General features: G+C 41.4%; 1 protein-coding gene across 2 annotated transcripts in view; it reads right to left on the bottom strand.

Annotated features, from left to right (window-relative positions):
• Window positions 1–1,799: 1,799 nt before the first annotated feature.
• Window positions 1,800–12,346, bottom strand: part of myo1ea (myosin IEa) — a 50,304-nt gene continuing 39,757 nt past the window's right edge. Inside the window, exons 20-29 of one of the 2 annotated variants that reach the window (XM_072380544.1) lie at window positions 9,640–9,754; window positions 9,386–9,555; window positions 9,145–9,290; window positions 6,741–6,887; window positions 6,380–6,537; window positions 6,135–6,224; window positions 5,842–6,049; window positions 4,972–5,007; window positions 3,396–3,565; window positions 1,800–3,306 (exon numbers count right to left, since the gene is read on the bottom strand). In XM_072380544.1, coding sequence (XP_072236645.1) covers window positions 3,230–3,306; window positions 3,396–3,565; window positions 4,972–5,007; window positions 5,842–6,049; window positions 6,135–6,224; window positions 6,380–6,537; window positions 6,741–6,887; window positions 9,145–9,290; window positions 9,386–9,555; window positions 9,640–9,754 — 1,317 coding nt within the window. In that variant the 3' untranslated portion in view covers window positions 1,800–3,229. The remainder of the gene's footprint in view (window positions 3,307–3,395; window positions 3,566–4,971; window positions 5,008–5,841; window positions 6,050–6,134; window positions 6,225–6,379; window positions 6,538–6,740; window positions 6,888–9,144; window positions 9,291–9,385; window positions 9,556–9,639; window positions 9,755–12,346) is intronic. The other variant, XM_072380545.1, reaches the window with a different exon arrangement.

Consider the following 12,346-nt stretch of genomic DNA (forward strand, 5'->3'; position numbering starts at 1 on the left):
CCATTTTTTTCTCAATAGGACAAGAAAAACGCATTCGCTGTCACTGTTGCGCATTTATTTCACAGAAATCGCAGATGTTTTTTGTTACTTGGCCACCATTTATGCTATGTGCTAATTTGAAGCTGGTGTACATTTTAAAAGCAGTTATAGCTTCTTTTTTTCCCAAAGATGCATCAGTTTTTGACATCCTCATTAATCTGTGTTTTCCCCTAAAAGGACCTGCTTTGAGGGGGTTTGGTCCCAAAGGCTGGTACATAAACATGTTTATGGTAATATAGTGTTCCTATATTAAATCTTGATTAAGCCATGTAAAAAAAGAAAAAAATAACATTAAAAAGACAGATTTGTGCATGAGGAAAAATCTGAATCACGAGGCAAGCATTAGGGATTATACTGTTTATTAAATCACCTCCATCCTTTGTTGTCATGGCTAAGAAAGATGCTGCTTCCTGGGAGTAGTTTTGAGAACCCATAAAAATATGAAATTACCAGGAAATGTGCCTCTCGGATACTTTACTGGTTGGTGTAATAATCACAGCAGCGAAGGTGATTTTTTTCTATCCCGTCTTTGTGGATGGAGCAGATAAAATGCACGATGTGGTCCCAGCACAGGCGGATGTTGATGAAGGAGGATGTGGTGAGAGATATTGAAAACCACAAAGATTTTCACTGAAGCTGTGGCTATTTACACTTCAGCTATGCACACTTAAACATTCAAGGAATTCAGATTTCTCAGATGGAATAAAGACTGACAGTCAACACGGTAACTGTGTTCAAGAGACGGATTGAGAAAAGCACGGGCGCAACTCCCAACAGTTGAGGGAAAAAGTCAGGTGCAGTTTTTACTGCAGCCACAAGATGGACATAAAGCACCAAGAGAAGAGGTTTGTCCAGCACCAAAGTGGTAATGAAGGTTTTCTGTGAAGGGGAAGTGTTAGTTGTTTTCATTTGACCCTCTATCTAAATAAACTAATGCCCACAGGTTGTTCTTTTCATTCAGATAAAGTAGCATGTGAACTAAACCAAAATACCAGTGGTTAGGTTTAGGCGATAACTACATTAAACTGATGCTGATTGAAAGGACCTGAGCAGCATTGGGTCTGTGTAGAGAGGAGATGTTAAGATTTGCTATCGTAGCCTGACCTAAATTGTATTTATTTTTTGGTATAAAATGTCATAAACAACCTAGATCAAATATATTAACAACAAGGCCAGGCACAGATACAAGTTTGGTCGATATCCGTCGGGTTGTTGGCTGATTTCAGCCAATCAGCAAAAAGGGATAAGATTAAGTGACGTCTGAGCCTGACATTTTTTCAGATGTTTCCCTTCAAACTGACATTTAATTTTGTTGAGCACAAAACCGTTTCGCTGGGTTGTGTAAGCACTTGGGAGTCATTGAGCTGCTGTCGGTATGCCAAGCTAGAAGGTGCTAAAACTGTTTTTTTCCTCAAACAATTTTTTTTTTTTATACATTTAAACAAACTAATTTGTACTCATTCAAAAATAGTGTGACCTGAAATGCTTTTAAACAGTGCAGTTATTTTTTTATAATGCATACTTCACTATTTCCCCATCATTTAAGAGAAAATAAATTCTAAAAACAAACCACATCGACTAAAGACCAACAGCCAAATTGTTATTTTTAAAATCGGTGTCAACATCTTTGCGTCCCCATTACCTGACACCTGAATAAACATCGAGCTTGTGGTCTCAACTGGTTGTTCCAATTTTGTGAATATAAGCAGAAACATTTAAATGTGCTCTCTGACGATAAAACAGAACAAAGTAGTTGCAGATGCAGTATTACATGCTTTATTAAAAGACTCTTCTATTGATGTGTATTGCACAAGGACGTGTGGAGCCATCCAAGACCAAACTATATTCAATGATGCAGTTCAGTGACAGAAGTCCCAGCGGGGTTTTTTTTTTTACTAACTATAGCATAATGCGGTTATGTGATTAAAAAAAAATAACCAAGGAATGTGTAAGTACTGCAACAGCAGTACAAAAGATGTGCAGCAACAGTGGAGCAGAAGCAAAAGGGATTTTTTTGTGGTGCTCGAGAAAAGAAAAAAAAAAAAGTCTTTCACCAAACACAACTTTTGTACTTAAATCCATCCACCCTCTTTTGTGATAGCCGTTACTGTGATGTAGGTGCAGTTGAAATGAAAAGTGAGCTTAGAAAGCAGAGGTGAAAAAGCATACTTCCAAGATAAAACACAAAAAAAGAAAAATAATTCATTTAAATTTGACCCTAAACAGCCATATTCCTACATATGAACACATATACAGAATCAGATAAACTCCAAAATGCCTGTTTGTTATCATTTCATGTAAACAAATGATTCTCCTCACAAATTAGGCTTATTGCTAGCATGGCAATCTGTCTTCCATAGACTCGACTTACTGGCTGTGGCAAGAACGCGTTAAGGTGTCTGTGTCCAAGGTAGTACCTGTACCAATAAAGTGCTAATACACCACAGACAGCACGCTCAGGTTACAGAATACGTGGCTTCTACTGCTCGTCTACAAGATACTGGTGTGATAGAAGAACAACAAAATAAAAATAAAGGAGGTTTTTCCAAGTGATTCACCACTTTACTTGCAATGCAAGTGCGGGAAAATGTACATTGCTTTGGCATTTAAAAATCACGTTTTTTTTTTTCCAAAAAAAAAAAAAAAAATCACAGCGCTGTGATTCAGTGAGTCTGTTCCTGGAGTTAATGTTTTGCATTCAAATAAATATTCCTTGTAAAACAGTCACTTCAGTTTTGACACCGAGACAACCATGTTTCCTTCAACAATCAAACCTTCATCTAAAAGCAACATATCGAGAATAAAAATCACAGCCTGGTCCCAAAGATTTAGCAGATTTCATTCCAACGCTTCAAAAATGTTTGCGCTCAAATCCTCAGCGAGATAATAATGACAGTAAGAAAAACAGGAAGCTATAAATACAATAAATAGTTTTGTTCAGTACTCAAAAGGGACTGTGGAGGAAAACAGACCCTGGGGTCAACCAGTCTTTGTCTTCAGAGAACAGCCTCATTTCAGGCCCGATGGTCGTTTGGTCTGGTGGCGTAACCGACAGTTACATTCGTTAATATAAGGCAGTAGTGGAGGAAGTGTCTCACAGTGCTTCTCTCTGTAGGCTCCGCCCCATTCTCTGAGAAGGTCAGCAGGGATGCCGCAGGCTTGTCGCCCTTTCGCTGCAAACTGGCAGCTTCTAGATCTTGGTGACGTAGTTGTTGGGGAAAAGTCCCTGCTTTCCACGAAGTCGTCCCGTCCACCATCCAGATGCATCTGCTCAACAAATACGACTCCATCAGTAAACCACAGAAAAGGAGGAAAAAGAAAAGAAAAGAAAACAAGCCGTCTTTTCACGCACTTACCCTCTTTGATTATGTCGATAATGTCATTGGCATTGAAGCTGAGCTCATCTGTGTCCTGAGCATCGTAGGCATACAGAGCTTTGCACTGGGGCACCTGGGGTTTGGGTTTGGGTGCAGGCTTGGGTCGTCCCCCTCCTGGTGGAGGCCTCTTGGCTGATGGTCTGTGGGCCCTGAGGTATCATGAGACATAAAGAGAAACCACACAAGTGTCAAGATGAGCTGCCTGCAGAAGGACACTGACTGAAAGATTCAGAGTACAGCTGCATGCAAATGTTTGAGCGATCTGGGTCAGAATTACTGTGAGGAGCCCAGCAGGTAAAGGGTGGGCTCATTCACAAAGAGCGAAAAAGTTGAAGATGAGACATTCTATATCTGAAGCCAGGTCTTTTTTTTATTGTTTGTTTTTAAATGTCTGATCTTTTACTGCTTCACAAAAAACAACACTGGAAAAGAGCACAAAGCCAAAGTTTAAGCAACCTGCACAGTCAGTATTTAGTAACAGTCCCTTTGACAAGCATCACAGCTTATAAATGCTTTAAAAAAAAAATTCAGTTCTTGGTTAGTGAATTTTCATCCATTCTCCCTTTGAAACTCTCTATTTCTAGTTTTCTAGTTTCTAGAGTTTTGGTGGCAATCAGATCCGAGCACTATTGGATTCATGATTAAACCTGCAGCTTGCACCTCTTGAGGTAGTCCATTGTGGTTTTTGAGATATGTTTAGGAACTTGAAGCCATTCTCTTCTCATTTTGAACCTTTTTTTGTTGATGGTATGATGGTTTCGACCCAAATGTTGCACGACTCTTTACACGTGCATCCATAATCACCATCTTGTTACAGCACATGAACATACGGTCCAACCTTACAACTCTAATTTCAATAGTAAGGTTTTTTTTTCTTGTTGTGGAGTTTAGATGTAAACACCCTGAGTGGTTTTTCATATTTTCAGACAGTGCCCAAGGATTGATGCAGATGCATTCATGCAGCTGTTCATAAGTCATCCACTAGAGGGTGATCTTGTACATGCTCTTGCTTGGCCTGCATAGAAGAACTGAAACTTAACAGATTTTAAAGTGGAGCAGAAAGTACTGATCCAGAGTCAGTCTTTTAAATGAGTCCCTAACCTCATTACAAATGTATGAAATGGAACTCCTCAGCCAGATGAGGTTCAGATACTCCAGAGTACCTGATGGCATGAGCTTAGTGTAAGCTATGTAGTTAGTATGTGCGAGCAGTATATAAAAACAATGCATGTACTGACTGAGCATGGATACTACTGTATGTGACATCTGTGTAGCTGAAAACAGGGTTCGACTTAAAATGAACTCGCACAGGAGGGCTTCTTTCGCTACGGGGACACTTTCATAACAGAAAGAAAAATCCACCACACTGAGAGGGAACTAGAAAAAGAAAACCCCTTTTGATATCCAGGAAACTAAGCAGCAAAAAATAGTAGCCCACTATGGTCTGGAATTTGGACTAAAGATGTACAAGAGAGGATGCATCAGTGTGTCCTGCTGCTGAAAGCTTTTCTAGTCCTGAACCACCACCCAAAGCACTGCAAACACTCCAACTCACATTCCTCCATTTGAAGCTGTCGGTCTGTCTCCAGAACTACAAAAGAATAAATTAGCCAAATTATGTCAAATTACAGAAACACAAGCATCAGTATTAGTGTGTGGATGTGGTGGCATTTTCATTACAAGTTTCTAACTGCATGTAAAGTGAAAGAATGATCCCTTAATGAAATTAGGCTGCGTGTCTAAGACTATAATTCCTTCTATAATGAGCAGACAAAATTATGAAAATACTACATCCAAAAGGAATCTATGAATGTCATTGTTGGGTCCTAATAGGTTTAAGGGCATCAACTGCATTTGTTATCCATTAATTGATAGATGATTTGACAGTTGAGCTATACCTTTAAATGCATAAAGACACAGAAAAGCAGGCCAGGCTTTGTATTAGTTACATAATCAACATTTCCTCCTTGTGTCAAACTTTATAATGTCAGTAAAATGCTTTCAGTACCATTTTAAAAAGGAAGATAATTGCCCTGCTGTCGTCACCTTTAGCCCTCTTGAGAGCAGGTGATTTAAAAATGTCAACTCAGCCTTTCGTCTCTCATGCATGCACTTTTCATTTTCTATGTCCAGTGTGACTCTGGGAGATTTTCATTTGGCAGCTGCAGTTTTAACAAGAAAAGAGAGCTAAAGCTGCCAAATCAACTACCCAGGTCAGGAGAAAACTAAAAACAATCTTCATGTGTGAGAGAGATTGAGGCTGCAATATAGTGGATGCCAAAAAGCTGCACCAACATGAGCTGATAAGTACAAGCATCTCCACTCAACCTCACTTAACACTCGCAGAATTCCTGTGTGTGTGTGCTACTGTGCCCATCTCCACCTGCACTGAGAGGGTTTTTGTCAGTTTGTGCCAGTGTCTCACCCTGCAGCTCCTTGATCAGGAACCCTCAGACAGTCCATGTCTGGCTGCCGCCGGCTGCCGCCTCCTCGCTCCTTCAGCTGGTTGATGTTGCTGGGCAGGAAGGGGCGTGTCGAATTGCTGGAGGAGGGATGCCTCTGGCTGTGATGCTGTGAATTCCTCTGATTGGCGACGTGGTTGGTGTTTTTCAAGCCACCGTTCTGGTGAGCAACTGCAGAGAGAAAAGATATGACTGCGTGTTACAGACGGGCCCCGTGGACAGAAGACGAGCTGCTCAGGTGGTGTGAGATGTGCACCTGGAGGCCCCGGTGCTGCTCGCGATGGGATGTTCTGATGGGTTCTGGACACGTTGGAGCGACCCTGACTGAAGCTCTTCCGGGTTGGACCTGAGATCGTTTTAGGAAAACATTATAATTAGAATACAAACATGAAATGTGAAAGCATGAAAGCTTAAATAAACTTATTTGGGCTTCCATTTCTTAACTAACTGTACGAGCAGGTCACTGCTATGGGTCTGTGTTGCGGGTCCGTTAATACTCACGTGTATTCTTGGGAAGCCCGGGGCCGATGCTGACCTGCAGAGATTTGCTCGAAGGCTTCAGGACAGGCGCGTCTCCCTGACCCTGCACAAACACCACCTGCCTGGAGCCACCCCCACTCAGGAAGCCCCAGTTCTCCTTCTTCAACTTCATCTCCAGTCTGAAAATGACAAGAAAGTCTTTGCTGTTGATGCCATTTGTATCCTCTTCAGAATTATTAGGACTTTAATTTGAGACAAAACCTGCTCAAAAAGTGTTTTGGTCTCAGACTATTTAAGCTTTCATTCAGATTTACTTTTTTTTTTTTTTTTTTTTTACCATTGTTAAAAATCTTTGTGAACTAAGCTCTGTGCGTTAACTTACGTGTTACCAAACTTGAGTGGTAGCTTCCTCTGAGTTTTCTCCTCAAACCTTCGGGCCAGCAAGCTGATGAACTCCGTCTTAAAGACACACTCCAGCAGGCTGTCATACTCCTGCTCATGCAATATCATGAAGTCATCCTGCAACGTGCTGAAACAATGAACAAAGCACCGAGTGAGGCTTTTCTCTAACGCAACATTTTAAAGCCACAACAGCAGATGTGATCAGAAACAAATCTTCACAAAGAGAATGGTCATTCGCGCAATTGTTTTGTTCTGCTTCCTCCGGTGTTTTCATGGAAACTAAGATGGGGAGTCAGCTTTCACATTTGCATCAAGAGCCTCACAAAGCAGCTCTCATTTGCGGAGGGAAGACAGCTTGTGGCCGTAACTCACACAAGGATACTTTGTTCCTCCTAGCGAGGTGGAGTTTTTCTCTGATGAGCTTTTTACAACTCCTGCTTTTGCTCATTGCACCACCTGGTCCGTATTACCCCACTGACTCAAAAGCCACATGCTCGCACCGACTCCTCTTCCTCGGAAAGAGGTTTCACAGGGTTCTCATCAACAACAAAGGGACCACAAGCCTTTCAGTTGTTTTTATTTTGCTGTTTTCCTTGTAATAAACACATCTACATTCTTTTGTAAAAATGTTTAGGACTGTGTATCAGCCACAACCTGTTTTCAATCAGATCTCCACACACATGCATGGGTAGCTTTAACACACGACACATGTTTTCAGAGTCCCCTGTGAGTATTTTACAGAAACATGGGAACTTGTGGGACTGGAAATCCAGACTGTGGCTTTGAAAGGAGATTCACGACTTCCTGCTGTGTAGTGTTTACAGATTGTATGTTAGAATCAGCAAAATCCATTGTCTAATTTTAGAAAAAAAAAAAAACCTCATCGCACACTGCTGTCTGCCGCCATTCACACAAATGTATGACGTAGAGCATCAGCTTTGAGCAGGGGGAGCTTCGGATGCTGCAGCTGGACGCAGTTGTATTTTGATCTTAGGAATACAAGATCACCTGAATTTTGTGATGGTGTAAAACATAGATATATATGCACGGAGCCTGCATCTAGTCTTGTGAGACGTGTCACTTAGGCGTCATCTTACTCAGCAGTTCTGACTCTAGGTCGCATCCCCTCACTTTGTAAATGCCAGATTTTCCGCAGATGTATTTTCATTTTCACTAAAGCCAACAAGTGACTGTCTAGATATGACAGGTCACACATAATCAGTAACTGCAGTAAGATAGAAATGAGTCTACATGTTTTTTTCCCAATATCTATAAAATAATAGTTACAGGTATTAATAAGTGTAGATTTCAGATATTTTAAAAACTTGCCATTCCCTCTAATGAGAAAAATTCATTTTTGAACTTTCCGTAATTATGTTTATGCATGTAGCAGACGCTTTTATCCAAAGCGACTTACAGATAGGGTAAGGGGGTCTTGCCTAAGGACCCCTACTGGAAACAGTACCTTTCATGCAGGGGATTTGAACCCAGAGCTCCCACACAAAAGGTGGCAATCATACCACTACACTATCCAGTCCTAATTGAATAATCATAGCTATGGCTGCAAAGAGGTTTGACATATCTATGGTTCTAAGGGCTGCCAAGAGGAAGACGAATAAGAAAAGGCCCACGTAGTTCAGGTGCTCATCCCACAGTTAAACTACAGCATACCAGCAGGACACTCAAACTTTTGACTTTTTGTTGCAACAGTAAGGTTTGGTGAGGGGGCTAAAATCTGATGTGCTCCTCAACTAATTAATCTTAAAAAAAAGTGATAATACATAAGGGCCTAAGTCTGCACAGGGACCATAGGGACAAGTCACAACCAACACAACCGTGTTGTCGCAATGTTCAATGTAACCTGCATGGCAACAAGGTAAGATATGCAACCATTTGATTGGCTGAAAGGTCAGCCCCTCTCGTCACCGCTGCCGACGAAGACACGCGTCGGTAGTGTCCTGACCTGAAACTTATGGCGTTGATAATAACACTAACACACCGTAAAGAAAATGGAATGAAAGCAGGTGGTGTACTGTGGCAGCAGGAAGTAATGCTTAAAGTTGAATAATCTAGATAGAGTAAACACCAAATGTGCTGATATGCATTGTATTTGTGTGGCACATGTTGGGGTCGTTAATGATTGGACCATAGGTAAGAGGGCTGCGTGTTGAAGAACTTCTGCGCCTTCTTCAACTAGTGTGAGCCTCCATTTAAACCATGACAATGTGCTAAACATGCACTGTTATTTCCCAACGTCATCATAAATACAAGTCTACAAGCTGAAAGCTGAAAAAGATCTGTGTTATTATAATATTTTCTTTGGGAAAACAGTGGTCCTGTTTGCTATGGAGCTGAGGGAACCGAGCGCTTTGAGGTAAATGTACCTGAGAGACACCGCCAAGATCTTCTCCACATCAATCCGCCTCTTTAGAACTTCAGTCACTTGACCTTTCTCTGGCCCCTCTTTCATCTTTTCTCTTCCGATCAGGTACACAGATTTAGGTGTCAGGATCAGGTCTCTCTTAATTCCCTGAACATGAACGGAAAAAACCCAACAATAAATACATCGTGTTTTTCTGTCAGTTGTCGAGGGAAAATAAAAGAAAAAGAACGAGGAAAACAAACCTTGAACCGGCGATCAAATTTTGTGACTTTGTCAGCAAAGTCAATCTTTTCTCTCTTGCCCAGAAATTTCCGAAGCTCAGGTCTGTCATCCATACCAATGTAGTCACCTACAAAGTTTCTGTTGAGGCTGTGTCGCCGTCGCTCTTTTCGGTTCAACAGCAGATCAGAGGCTAAATAAAAACCCAGAGAAGGCGAGTGAGATATGAAGACAGACACGGATGGACAATAAAGTGGGAAGCGGCCATCTCACTCACCTTCTTCCCTCATCTGAACATACTTCTTGCGGGCCACATATTTCCTCCAGGCTTTCTGGATGGTCCTAGCATAGCCATCAAACTTGCGTTCCCTTGTCTCTTCCAGCAGAAAGAGCTATAAGGAAAAACAGAGTGTCAGCACTGCATCCAGTGAGCAAACCTCACCGTATAAACACACACCTAAAAATGAAAGAGAGAACTGTAGAACATGCCGGAGTAAAGGTGAACACACAAAGCCAGTTGTCTGCTGTCAACTTCGCAGATAATTCTGATTGCTTCTTAGTGTGGAGACAAAAGGTTTTCCTTCCAACTACTGAGAAGTCAGAGTTATCTGACAGAAAGAACAGCAGTTTGCTTGGACTGTTGCAATCAAACTGTTCAGAAATTAAGTCAATAAAGTTGTGCAGGTTGCTGCTCTGAATAGCTTTAGAAAAAAGGTTCGGTTTGCGCAGGAATAAAGTGGATATGATGATCCTTTTTATTCTACTGGGGCCTGAATAATTGGGGGAAAAAAAAGCTGAAAAGAATAAAGACAAACAGTTAAATGAATAGAGGATGCATTTCTTTCTTAAAGGTCTCGAAACAGTTAGGTGCGCCTACATGAACCTTAGCAGATTTTTTGATGGAAACTATCCTTCTCCAATGAGACTCCAGCACTCAAACTCAGACAAATCAAGTGAGTATCCTCCAAAGTTACCACCACTTTACAATGACATTGGGCTCAGGGTTGAATCCTTGAGTTTGGCCTTCTAACGGTCACTATCTTGTTTTGAAAAGGACAAGTGGTTGATCTGACCCAAGGACTCTATGATGTCCCTCAACTTGTTAATGTGTAGCGTCACCTTAAAGTTTACCCTGCTTTTTTATCTATCTCCAAATTTAGATGGCTCTGTGGTTAAATCTCCAGAAAGATATCGAACCCACATTCCTCCTCAATTTACTCCTTTGCTATGTCATTTGCTGTCTTTTTATGAACAAGAATGGTGCTCAATAGGTGTTCTACAGAGAGAGTCTTTATGATGTCGTAATTATGATGACAGTTGTAGGGGATCCAGTTGTAGTTCTATGCCCACCTTGTTCAAGAACCTCTGGCCTATACTGTTTCTATAGAATCGATGAGCTCATCAGCACATCATGTGCCAACAGACCATCAGACTTCACAAAAGTCTATAATTTCCTGCTGGACCCCCCTGACACGCAATCACACTCTCTGCCCGCTCCCTGCCTGCCAGACTAAACATCCTGTCCAGTGCCGTAACAGGCCTGGCATTGACGAGGCCGGCCACAGGCCGCAGTGTGACGTATGACACCACAAACAAGCCCAAAACACACCACATTAGATGAAACTTCAACCAAAAACACTGCGAGCAAATAAATGCAATGAGTCACAGGCTGCAAGTGTGACGCCACATAGTGGCTAAGGGTGGGGTTTTTTTTGTCTGATATGACTAAATAATATAGATTTACTTTGTGATCTTTAGTCAAGCCCTTCGATCAAACATCTAAAAGCGCTAGAAAAATGTTTAATCAAAAGTTTATAACTTCTGGATACAATGACTCAGATATAATAACTGTCGCTCCTCCTGATAACACACAAGCAGAGGCTGTTGTATCTGTAGGTAACGAAAGACAAAGCATGTAAACCGGTGTAAATAACACAGTCATCGGAAAATATTTAGGAAGTACAATAATTAATACTTTTAAAAGGGTCTTTATATGAGCTTAGAAATGCTATATTGTGCATAGTAGAGCTTTGCACACTGCTTCTGAATAACAGTTTTGTGAATAAAAGTATATTACTCATTATTTCTTGTGATATTCTACATCTTGAAAACTTTTTTGAAGCGCTAAGCACTACCAGAATAACTACATGATAACACGAACTTAATTAGGTTGTTTGAAAGGTATATGACACTTCTTTGGACCGATTCACGTGCAAATGACAACTCTCTGTTTAGGCTTTCTCGGTCCAGAAAGATGTCTGGCAGACAGTAAGCCAGAGAATCCATCATCGCTTCCGGAGAGAAACTCCTCCAACATCTGGCGGGGCGTCAAACAAACCTCACTTATTAGATCCAACAGAAAAGGCTTCAGTCATACAACTAATTGGCTGGTGTCAGTGTCTTATCAGACAGAGGCTTGTTTTCAGAAGCCTGGCAGCTCATTTCAGCGGTCTGCCCTGTGTGATATTTGTATTTCATTTACACACCTCAATGACTCGGACTCTTAGTTGGCAGCGTGGGGGGATGGGGAGTTCTTGGCTGCGATAAATGAGTAAAGGCATTCAGGATCAGCTGAACGACCTGAATTAAGACTGAGATGTCTGTGTGTAGGCTTCTAAACATACATCTGTGCGTCAGTGCACGTGCACGCTTGTTCATGCTTGATGTGCACAAATGTTAGAGTCAGAGCGCAGGCTTCACACAAGTGGCGCTTTCATAAGAATCATGAAGAAAAGTAGTTATGTTGGAAAAAGTCTTTACGATGTCCCCTTCAAACTCTGCAACCACAGCCTGAGCTTGTGTTTTATTTTCAGAGCAGTGTTGACTCAGTGCTGACGTGGTGCAAGGGTCGAGTTCAGTCTCCTCCCCTACAACAGGGACCGAAGCATAATTTGGGACATTACTGCCTTTTATGGTGTTTAAAGTATAAATGGGGAGTTGAGTTTCCCCCTGCGAACAAACAGGCCTGCAGATATTCTGACGAG

Source organism: Leuresthes tenuis, unplaced genomic scaffold, assembly GCF_036924035.1.
Source record: "Leuresthes tenuis unplaced genomic scaffold, fLeuTen1.0.hap1 SCAF_2, whole genome shotgun sequence".
Classification (NCBI taxonomy): Eukaryota; Metazoa; Chordata; class Actinopteri; order Atheriniformes; family Atherinopsidae; genus Leuresthes; species Leuresthes tenuis.